General features: G+C 36.4%; 1 protein-coding gene across 1 annotated transcript in view; it reads right to left on the reverse strand.

Moving 5' to 3' along the window:
* Positions 1-12,593, reverse strand: part of FAM227B (family with sequence similarity 227 member B) — a 270,859-nt gene that overhangs the window by 227,795 nt on the left and 30,471 nt on the right. Inside the window, exons 4-7 of the mRNA XM_004386313.2 lie at positions 7,132-7,199; positions 3,403-3,438; positions 2,858-2,962; positions 839-937 (exon numbers count right to left, since the gene is read on the reverse strand). Of these exons, the coding sequence (XP_004386370.1) occupies positions 839-937; positions 2,858-2,962; positions 3,403-3,438; positions 7,132-7,199 (308 nt within the window). The remainder of the gene's footprint in view (positions 1-838; positions 938-2,857; positions 2,963-3,402; positions 3,439-7,131; positions 7,200-12,593) is intronic.

A 12,593-nucleotide genomic window follows, 5' to 3' on the forward strand; every position in this document is an offset into this window, starting at 1 on the left:
AATGTTGTGGGGTTGTTAACCAATGTCATAAAACAGCATGTGTGTTACTGTTACCTGAGAAACTATCTGTTCTGTAAGCCTTCACCTGAAGTACAATAAAATATTTTTTAAAAAAAAAGAAAAGTGTGGCATACCGTTTACACTGTGATCCCCTGAGTTGCTGTATTTTTCATTTGTCCAGGATCCAGAGGCCATAGGGCAGTCACTGGAATTCTTCACTTCTTCTAGACTCATTTATTATCAAATTTAAGACTCATGTACCAATTATTTCCTTTCTCTTATCATTATCATTTTTTCTTTGCTTACAGATACTGTTTCCCATATATGTCCTCTTTTTAATCATAGTCACAGTTCTCACAATCAAGTGAATCAAGTGAGCACAATCTCTCCATCCAATCTATAAACTCTTTTCCAAATGGAACCTTCTTCATTGTCACTGATTGCAGTGGATTTTCTGTTTACCAGCACATTATAACCTGTTACCGTTGAGTTGATTCCAACTCATAGAGTACTGAGTAAAGATACTTCATTATTCACTACAATGTTTGATTCGTTAATTAATTTCTAGTTGGTTAATCAAACTATGGTTGTTAGCTGATTTCAATAATCTTTTCCTGATTAACCAAAGATTCACGATCACTGAATTCCATATTAAAGTCTTAACTCCTCTGAGAGAACTCTAGACTTCAAACAGGATTTCTAACACATGCAGAATACTCAAAAACAATTTCTGTGAAAGGATCCACAACAGCATTTTTGTAATAGCGTTACCTCTACCAAAGGATTAGTTATGCTGCAAATCAACTTTAAAAAAGATGTTTTAAACATATAATTATACCTTAAATTTGTAGAGAAACCACCACCAAAAGGAATCATGCAAAAGAGCAATAGAGGCTTCTGAGAGAAAATGAGTCTTCCAGATTTTAAAAATTTTCTCCTATGGAAGGAAAAAAAAGAAACATGGAGATCAAATTAAAATACATTATCAATCATGTTAATGCAAGAAGGCTTTATAAAAGCTACGTATTCAACCGTTATACACCAGCACTGTTCAACAGAAATTAAATGTGAGCCACATATGAAATTTTAAATGTTCTAGTCTCACATTAAAAAAGTAAAAGGTAAAATTAATTGTAATACCACTTTATTCAATCAAATATATTTAGAATATTATCATTTAAATAAAAATAAAAATTATTAATAAATATTTTAAAGTCTTTTGGTAATAAGTCTTCAAAATGTGGTATGTATTTTGTACTTAAAGCAAATTTCAATTTGAATACTAAATTTTCTTCACAAATATCAGATTAATATTTAGATTTCATACAATATACAACTAAAATTTTGTTCCAAGCATACTTAAATTTTTTTCATTAACTGAATAAAGTATTAGTTTTAAAATTTATATTTAAATTATTAAAAGAAAAAAGAAAAATTCAGCTCCTCAGTTACCCTAACCACATTTCAAAAGATCAGTAACCACATTTGGCTAGTAGGTATTATAATGAGAATGTGGGATAGACCAATAATAGCAAAAACATAGGATAAATGTCAAAACTTCCCCCCTTTCACATTAAAGACATATATCAACAATTAATCATGAAATTCTACCCCAGTGAGCCTTATGACCCTTGTTGTTGCTGTTAGATGCCAACAACTTGGCTCCAACTCATCGTGACTTTACGTATAACAGAAGAAAACGTTGCCCACTCCTGTGCCATCTCCATGATTTTTGGTATGTTTGAGCCCGTAGTGGAGGCTATGTTGTAACCACAGAATCTGCCTAAACATAGTGTTCTTCCTAAGCAGACTACTGATCAAAATTGGCATATAAGGTTAAATCTATTTACCATGACTACTTAAAAAAAAAAAACAAACAAAACCCATTACCGCCGAGTTGATTCCGACTCATAGCGACCCTACAGGACAGAGTAGAACTGTCCCATACAGTTTCCAAGGAGTGCCTGGTGGATTGACCTTTTGGTTAGCAGCCGTAGCTCTTAACCACTAGGCCACCATGACTGCTAGAGACTATAAATCTTGGTTTGAATGGGCATATTCAATAAATCATTTTATCTTCTTATTCACTAAAAATTTTTAAATGCCACATTCAGTAGCATTCAAGATTCCTTTTAATGAAATCCAGTAGGTATGAATTCCTGTTTCTTAAGCACAAGTCTGCAAAAAGGACACTGTGGAATCTTTTTTACTAAGAAATTTCTTTACCACGTATTTTGTGAGGCTACTCCTTTTCCATAGACCACTAACTATAGTATGGAGTGTACTGGTAGCAGCTTCAATTTAGATTTAGTACTTTTTAATTACAAAAAATATGTAAAGTATATATACATAAAGAAAAATAGAAAATTGAAATATGGGGGAAAAACAGAATACTTTTGTTTAAATTATTTGGAAATTTCAAGTAAACATGCTTTTTAGTGTAAACTAACTGTATATGATTGCTTTAATTCTCAGTTTTACTTATGTTTAGTAAACATAAGAAAACTTTTTTTTCAAAGACAACTCAAAATTCTTCAAAATGTATCTATATTTTGTCAAGGCAACCAAAAATGTCAAGATGAGCAGGCTAACATATCCTGAGCCACAGAGCAGGTGCAGGAAGGGAGAAATGTCTGTTACAAGCCAGCACGCAGCAGCAGCTCAGTCTCTGAAGGAGGCGGGTGGCACAAGGGTAATCAGTGTGTTAGACAGCACCAGTCTTTCCTGCCAGATTTAATGCCCGAAAGATCAGTATTGCTGAACACCTCATTTGTCATGTCTTTAAATAAAGGTTTGATTCATTAAGTCGTATTCTCTAAGTTTATCATACAATAAAAATAAAATAATGTTTACATACATCAAAGTTGTAGGCTTTCAAAATAAAAAGATAAATTCTTTCAGCATCCAAATGTCTGGGTAGTTGAGTAAGTTCATTTGCTTTAAATCCTGAAAAGGTGCAGCCCTAGAAAGAAGGAACACTCTTCTCAGTCGTCTCTATGACCACAGAAGAGAAACATTTAATTATAATTTCTAACACAAATAATTGACTGACTTCTTTTTACTAAACTAAATGAAAAATACTTATCCCACCTAAGAAAAATCTTCAAATTTTATGCTTCACTGAAATTAAGATATCTAGCATATTCATATGCCAAATCCAAAAACAAAACAAAATCATATTTGAGAACTAATTTTGACATTTACTCAAACGATCAAAAAGTTTAGCTAGTCCACAGAGAAATGGACTTTGCAGAAAGAGAAAGCTTCTATACCTGTTCCCAACTCTTTCTCCTCTGAAATCTCTACATATGTCTATATTTGCATCTATATTACCGCAAACACTCATTTAACCCATCATAATAATTTTGATATACAATTTGGAAGAACATAAATTTTAAATACCTCTATATTCTTCTTTGTCTCCATATCATCTGAAAGCTGGAAGACATTTAAAACAAAATTTGTAAAACTCTAAATTAAATAATTTTTATATTTCACAAATTTGTTCAGTTAATCAACATATATACATACTAACATCCTCCAAACCAAATGAAATCCATTGCCGTCGAGTCAATTCTGACTCACAGTGACTCTATAAGGCAGAGTAGAACTGCCCCACTGGGTTTCCAAGGAAAGCCTGGTGGATTCAAACTGCTGGTCTTTTGGTTAGCAGCTGAACTCTTAACCACTGTGCCACCAGGACTCTATCAACATCTTACTAAGGTCTAAATGACGTGTTAGATGCTGGTAATACAAAGATGGTCCTTACCCTCAAGCTGGTAATCATTCAAAAGGGGAGTCATACACATACATAAAACACAAAGTGATGAGGGCTATGATAGAAATATAAACAAACTACTTGTAAAAGTTTGGATTCTCTGGGAAATAGACTGAGGTAGAGTTTAGTGTCAGAACGTTTATTAGGGGGTTCCCTCAGGATCAATACTTGTGGAAGGAGGAGGCAAGACTGGGCAGTTAGAGAAGTCAAGTATGATACAGGCTCAATAGCCTCAACTGACCCCAAGAGAAACTCTGGAGCTGAAAGGGCCTGTCAGAGTTGTCCTGCTTTGGGCTGAAATAGCCAGTGCCTTTTACCCCCACTTTGATCAGGCACTGGATGTAGATGGTTTCTGTAAGGGCATAAACTTGGGAGAGGAAGTTCTCTGCAGCTGAGGCAACCCATAAAGAGGCTCACAGCTGTTGGGTGCCCCCTAACACCACTCGTAGCAGCTGGGGCAATAGTTTCTTCCTTGAAGGGGAAAGTGGGTGCTATATCTCCATGTTTACCATGCTGCTTTACACAGAAAAATAACTCTCTGGATATCTTAGTTTTTGACCATCTAGACATGTGAGTCTATATTTGGTGTTAAGTAATTTCCACAGACTCATCTCCCCAAGAAATAACAAAGTTTACAGGCAACTTTTACACACACACACACACACACACACATTATAGAGGAGAGTACATATGAAACAAAGTTGAAAGGATGATAAAAGCTTGCTAACAGAAAGAGGATCAGATTATTGGCATTAAAAATGTTGTGCAAACAAACTAAACAAAGACTATTTACAAAAAATGGGATGAATCAGGATTAGAAAGATGGGTATGTGCTTGAGAGCTGCAGACACAATTGGTTAATAAAGATGGAAGAAGCAAAGAAACCCCAGAAGTTTTCAAGAAAAAAGAGTAATAATAAGGTAAAAATCCAAATAGAACAATAGAAAATCAAACCCAGTAATATATTAAAAATACATAGTGACCGAAAAGTATATCCTAATAATACAACCTTCTGAAAGGTAATCTGCCATATTCACAGACTGAAGGATAAAAGTAGCTTCTGCTATCACCAAAGTGTACTCATTCCCTCTCCATTATTAAACCAAGGAGATTTTATTCAAATTTTGAGCACAATGTTATAGCTATGTCTAGCTGTCTATCATCTATATATAGTCACATCCATATCCATATTCACATCCATATCCACATCTACATCTATATATCTTTAATAAATTATAAATAAAAATAAATTTCCTTAGCCTGGTAAAAGATAGCTATCTAGTCATTTGAAATTATACTTAATTGAAAGTACAGCATCCATTCCATTAAAGTTAGAAACAAGACGAAAAAGCCCACAACAATGCTGAAAAATATCCACATAGCAACAATACATATACCAATAATAACCCATTGTTATGGATTGAATTATGTCCTCCCAAAATATATGTGTTGGAATCCTAACTCCTGTTTGAGGATGTAATCCCCTTCGGGAATACGGTTTTCTTTGTTATGTTGTTGTTCTGTGCTGTCCAGTCAATTCCGACTCACAGTGACCCTACTGGACAGAGTAGAACTGCCCCATAGGGTTACCAAAGAGAGGCTGGTGGATTCAAACCGCCAATCTTTTGGTTAGCAGCCTGAATGCTTAACCACTGCGCCACCAGGGCTCCATTTTGTAATGTTTGTTATGTTAGTGAGGCCATATCAGTGTAGGCTGTCTTAAACTTAATCAACTCTGACTTATAAAAAAGAGTAATTAGACACAGAATCAAGCACATACTGGGAAGACAGACAGAACCAAGGAACTCCCTGGCTACTGACAAGGATCCTTCCCCAGAGCTGACATCCTGAATTCAGACTTCTAGCCTTCTAAACTGAGAAAATAGATTTCTATTCTTTAAGCAGCTGTAGAAAACCAAGACACCCATTTAATAGCATAACGGAAGAACAATCCTATTGACATAAATAATACAAATTTAAAATAACTAAGAATAAACTGGAGTTCCTGGATGGTGGCAGATGGTTAAGTGCTGACTACTAGCTGGGAAGGTTGGTGGTTCAAACCCACCCAGAGGTGCATCTGAAGACAGGCCTGGTAATCTGCATCTGAAAGGTCACAGCCTTGAAAATTCTCTGGAGCAGTTCTACTCTGTACACATGGGTTGTCATGAGTTGGAATCAACTTGATGGCAATGAAAAACAACAACAATAAATTTAACAGGGAATGTGCAGAATTTACAGGGAGAAAATGACACAAAATTTACTGATGGACCTAAAATAAGATTCTTACATTTCACTCTCTTACATAAAAATAAACGCTAGGTGAATTAAAGAATTAAATGCAAAAAAATAAAATCTGTAAGAATAATACAAGAGAACACATGTGAATACATCTATAACCATGTGATAAAGAAAATTTGCTTAATAATCATGGTACTAAAGACAGAAAAATTCCATAAAAACTGTGTATCTATCAAAACATAAAATTATATATAACAAAAGTGAAACTGGTTAAATGTTTATAATGAATATTACTGAGAAGAGTTAATTTTTTTAAAACATAAGGGCTCTTATTAAAAAAAGGAACACTTCAAAAATAATAGCCAAAATTTATAAATAAGCAATTCTAAATAATAAAAAGTACAAAAGCAAATAAAATATAAAAATCACATCACTAGTACAAGCATGCAATTTTTAACATTTTTTTTTAATACAAGCGTTAAACATTGGAAACTCTGGTGGCACAGTGGTTAAGAGTTCGGCTGCTAACCAAAAGGTCAGCAGTTTGAATCCACCAGGCACTCATTGGAAACCCTATGGGGCAGTTCTACTCTGTCCTATAGAGTCGCTATGAGTCAGAAATGACTCGACAGCAATGGGTTTGGTTTGGGTTTTTGGTATAAACATTTAAAAATATAATGATATGTAATGTTGGCAAGGGAATAGGTAAGGGATCAATCACAAACGCTACTGTTACAAATATAAATTGACGTCACCTTTCTAGAGAACAATATGACAATCTTTATCAAAATTCTTATAATTTTATATCTCCTTTCCCATGTGGTTCCACTTCTAGAAATTTATCTTAAGAAAATAATCGTGGATAAGCACAATCTTTAGCTCTAATTTGCTCACAAAAGCCATGTAAATAATAGTGAATAATGAAAACAAACCTTAGTGTTCTACAAAAGGGCTATTACACTAGTTTATTTATGAAACATAAATTTAAAAAATTATGTAGAGTAATATTTGTGGATGAAAAATTTCATAACATTTAATGGATTAGAAAAAGCATTATAATATTTTCTGTGAAAATATAAATTTTCAAGGAAGATAAAACATAAATACTATACCATAATCTTCTTTTTCTTATGGTACTTCTTTATAAAATTCTTGTGTCTTTTCAATTGTCCAGAAGAAACTTTAAAAAAATGAAAAGTCACAACATATACATAAAAAAATGAAGAAAAGTTTAAATACTTAAATATATATGAAATTACTAAACGATATCAAATAGCTATTTCGATAAGCCTAATGCTAGACACACACATACTTGAATGAATCACTGGAACTATTGTATGATACTTTGTTTCCTTTTGTTTTTCTGAAATGTCATGTTCCAATTAAAATGTCTTTTGTTTTTGTTAGGTGCTGTCAAGTTGGTTATGACTCACAGTGACGCTATGTACAACAGATGAAACACTGGCTGGTTCTGAGCCATACTCAACAATCTTTGTTATGATTGAGCTCATTGTTGCAGCCACTGTGTCAATCCATTCGTTTAGGGTCTTCCTCTTTTTCACTGACCCTCTACTTTACCAAGCATGATGTCCTTCTCCAGGGACTGGTCCCTCTTGATAACATATCTAAGTATGTGAGATGTAGTCTTGCCATCCTTGCATCTAAGGAACATTCTGGCTGTACTTCTTCCAAGACAGATTTGTTTGTTCTTCTGGAAGACCATGGCATGTTCAATATTGTCATCAACACCATAATTAAAAGGCATCAATTCTTTTTCTATCTTCATTATTCATTGGCCAGCTTTCACATGCATATGAGGTGACTGAAAAAACCATGGTTTAGGTCAGGCACACCCTACTCCTTAAAGTGACATCTTTGCTTTTTAACACTTTAAAGACGTCTATTGCAGCAGATTTGCTCAATGCAATGTGTTGTTTGATTTCTTGGCTGCTGCTTCCATGGGCGTTGATTGTGGGTCCAAGTAAAACGAAATCCTTGACAACACTCAATCTTTTCTCCGTTTATCATGATGTTGCTTATTGGTCCAGCTGTGAGGACTTTTGTCTTCTTTATGTTGAGGTGTAATCCATACTGAGGCTGTGTGGTCTCTGATCTTCATCAGTAAGTCCTTCAAGTTGTCTTCACTTTCAGCAAGTGAGATTGTGTCATCTGCATAATGCAGGTTGTTAATGAGTCTTCCACCTATTCCTGATGCCCTGCTTCTCTTCATATACTCTAGCTTCTCAGATCATTTGCTCAGCATACAGACTGAATAAGTGCGGTGAAATATACAACCCTGATATACACCTTTCTTGACTTTAAATCATGCAGTATCCCCTTGTTGTGTTTGAACAACTGCTTCTTGGTCTAAGTACAGGTTCCTCATGAGCACAATTAAGTGTTTTGGAATTCCCATTCTTCACAGTGTTAGCCATAATTTGTTATGATCCACACAGTTGAATGCAAAAAAAAAAAAAATCAATTACATGGAAACTAAATAACACTCTGCTTACAAACCCCTGGGTAATAGAAGAAATCAGAGATGGAATAAAAAAATTCCTAGAATCAAACGAGAATGAAAACACATCATACTAAAACCTTTGGGACACAGCAAAGGCAGTCCTCAGAGGACAATTTATAGCAATAGAGGCACACATCAAATAAGAAAGGGACAAAATCAAAACATTAACTACATAACTCGAACAAATAGAAAGACAACAGTAAAAAAGCCCACAGCCACCAGAAAAAAGGAAATAATAAAGATCAGAGCAAAAATAAATGAAATAGAGGATAGAAAAACAATAGAAAGAATCAACAAAACCAAAAGTTGGTTCTCTGAACGGGTCAACAAAATCAACCAATCACTGGCCAAACTGACAAAAGAAAAACAGGAGAGGACACAAATAACCCAAAAAAAGAAATGAAATGGGGGACATTACAACAAACCCAACCAAAATAAAAAGGATCATATAACAAGAGTATTATGAAAAACTATACTCCAACAAATTTGAAAACCTAGAGGAAATGGATAAATTTCTAGAAACACACTACCTACCCAAACTATCATGAAGTGATGTTGAAAATCTGAACAGACTCATAACAAGAGAAGAGATTGAAAAGGCAATTTAAAAAACTCCCAACAAAAAAAGCCCTGGCCCATATGGCCATCACTGGAGAATACTACCAAACATTCAGAGAAGAGCTTACACCAGTACTACTCAAATTATTTCAGAACATAGAAAAGGAAACGACACTTCCGAATTCATTCCATGAAGCCAGCAAAACCCTGACACCAAAACTAGGCAAAGACACCACAAAAAAAAGAAAATTACTGACCAATATTTCCCTTGAATATAGATGCAAAAATTCTCAACAAAATTCTAGCCAACGGAATTCAGCATTATATCAAAAAAATAATACATCACAACCAAGTAGGATTCATACCATGCACGCAAGGATGGTTCAACATTAGAAAATCAATCAATGTAATCCTCCACATAAATAAAAAGAAAGAAACGAATCACATGATCATTTCCATTGACGCAAAAAACGCATTTAACAAAGTCCAACAACCATTCCTGATAAAAACTCTCAATAAAACAGGTATAGAAGGGAAATTTCTCAACATAATAAAGGGCATCTATGCAAAAACAACAGCCAACATCATACTTAATGGAAAGAGGCCGAAAACATTTCCCTTGAGAACAGGAACAAGACAAGGATGCCCTTTATCACCACTCCTATTTAACATTGTGCTGGAAGTCCCAGCTAGAGCAATAAGGCAAGAAAAAGAAATAAAGGGCATCTAAATTGGTAATGAAGAAGTCAGAATGTCCCTATTTGCAGATGATATGATGCTATACTCAGAAAACCCAAAAGACTCCATGAGAAAACTACTGGAACTAATAGAAAGATTCAGCAGAGTAGCAGGATACAAGATAAACATACAAAAATCAGTTGGATTCATATACACCAATAAAGAGAATGATGAAACGGAAATCAGGAAAACAATACCATTTATAATAGCCCCTAAAAACTGAAATATTTGGGAATAAATCTAAACAGGGATGTAAAAAACCTATACAAAGAAAAATACAAAACACTACAACAAGAAACCAAAAGTGATCTACATAAATGGAAAAACAGGGAGGTGGGGCCAAGATAGCCGAGTAGTCATATGCTTCCAATGGACCCTCTTACAACAAAGACCCAAAAAAACAAGTGAATCAATTATATATGGCAATCTAGGAGCCCTTAACATCAAAGCAGAGTTGAGGAACTGGACTGAGTGGCAGGCGGAGGGAGAGACAGTTCGAAAGTAGTGAGGAGTTGCCAGACATTACGTGGTGAGAGCCTGAGCCCTTCAGGCCTCATTAGCTCGGGGATGAGCAGTGAGCCAGTTAAGCTGCAGTGCTCTGGAGGCGCGATTTCCACACAGGGAGAGACTCAGCGCCAGAGAGTCTACATGGTCACCGAGAACCAGTGAGAAGCAGCCCTGGATCCAAGAAAGACAAGCAGCTGCATACAGCCTACTGTGAGGATCAAAAACACCCCCTTCAGGGAAAAACCTCTCTCACATTTACCTCCCTGCTCCCTGCTCTGCACTGCATTCCGGACTGGCTTCAGCAATCGCCAAGTCCGGTGGGCTGGAAGTAGGATCTGTCACAAGCCCAGAGCCATTCTCCTGGCCTTGGAGAGTGAACAAATTAACAAACGGGGAAAAAATAAACTTTCAGCTGTGTTCATAGGAACACAGGGTAGGCAAGGATCCTTTGCCTAGGCACAGGCATAAGGGATCTATGCCTTTCCCCCTGCATAGACTTGTGTGGGGCCATCTCAACAGCGTAAGCCCTCATTACCGCAGTACAACAGGGTATATACAGGAAGTCTAACTTGAACTGTTTCAGCTGTGAAGTGGCAGGTTCTTGACATTTGACACTGCTCTGGCCATTAAGCAGGGTCTTCACCTGCTTCATCAGGGGCCTGAGGACTGGTGCCTCCACCCACGCCACCTAGCCACCTGCGATAGAGGCCATGAATAAGAGGTGCCCCCGAGTCCTTACAGTCAACAGCATTAGGTGTTCACAGTCTGGCTGCAAAACCCACCCACCTTTGTGCTCTAGGGAACAGGGACACGCCTTCCTCCTGGACACTCAGGGGCGGCTGTCAGCCCCCTGCCTTGCTCAGAGTGTGTCCCCCTGCTGCAGCCAGATGCTTGTGCCTGCACCAATCAACCATGCCTGTCTAGGACTGTAAGTGAGAGTCTAAACCACACACTTGGTGGCTATCTACCTGGGCATCTGAGCTGAATCCATACAAGAGGAGTGGGCAGATTCCTGAGCTCACATACCTAATAACAGATCTAACCAACTGGTGACAGGACATTAGAGCTTCAAAGGTGCCAATAAACTACCTCATACGAGCAGCCTATTTGGGCATATCAAAACAAAAAAAAGAAGCTAGGACACAGTAAGCAAACATTAAATAAAAAATATAATAACTTATCGATGGCTCGGAGACAACAGTCAACATCAAATCACAAAAAGAGGCAAGCTCTCAAAATAAAGAATCTAGAAATTTTCCAGACAAGGAAAATTTCTTGGAATTACCGTAGGCAGAACACAAAAGACTAATACACAGAACTCTTCAAGAAATTAGGAAGGAAATAAAGCAAAATGCAGAACATGCAATAGAGGAAATTAAAAAGATTAGAGCGGAGCATAATAACAAATTTAACAGGCTGCAAGAATCCACAGAGAGACAGCAATCAGAAATCCAGAAGATTAACAATAAAATGTCAGAATTAGATAACTCAATAGAAAGTCATAGGAGCAGAACTGAGGCAATAGAAGTCAGTATTAGTGAGACTGAAGATAAAGCACTTGATACCAACTTGTTTGATGAAAAATCAGTTAAAAGGATTTAAAAAAATGAAGAAACGCTAAGAATTACGTGCGATTCTATCAAGAGGAATAACCTACGAGTGATTGGAGTACCAGAACGGGGTGGGGGGGGGATAACAGAAAATACAGACAGAATTGTTGAAGATTTGTGGTGAACACTTCCCTGACATCATGAAAGATGAGAAGCTATCTATCCAAGATGCTCACTGAACCTCACATAAGATAGATCCCAAAAGAAAGTCACCAAGACATATCATAATCAAACTTCCTGAAACCAAAGATAAAGAGGGAATTTTAAGAATGGCTAGGGATAAACGAAAAGTCATCTACAAAGGACAGTCAATAAGAATAAGCTTGACCACAAGAGTATGACCCTTGGACACCCTTTTATCTCAGTGTTGAAGTCACTCCTGAAGTTCACCATTCATCCGGGGATTCAACAGCCTCATAAAACAAAACGGAACTAATGAGGCACAGCAGTCCAGGGGCAAGGACTAGAAGGCAGGAGGTGACAGGAAAGCTGGTGATAGGGAACTGAAGGTTCAAAAGTGACAGTGTTGACATGTCGTGGGGTTGCTAACCATTGTTATACGGCAATATGTGTCCTAACTGTTTAACGAGAAACTACTTGTTCTGCAAACCTTCATCTATGGTACAAAAAAAAAAAAAAA

Source organism: Trichechus manatus, unplaced genomic scaffold, assembly GCF_000243295.1.
Source record: "Trichechus manatus latirostris isolate Lorelei unplaced genomic scaffold, TriManLat1.0 scaffold00161, whole genome shotgun sequence".
NCBI lineage: Eukaryota > Metazoa > Chordata > Mammalia > Sirenia > Trichechidae > Trichechus > Trichechus manatus.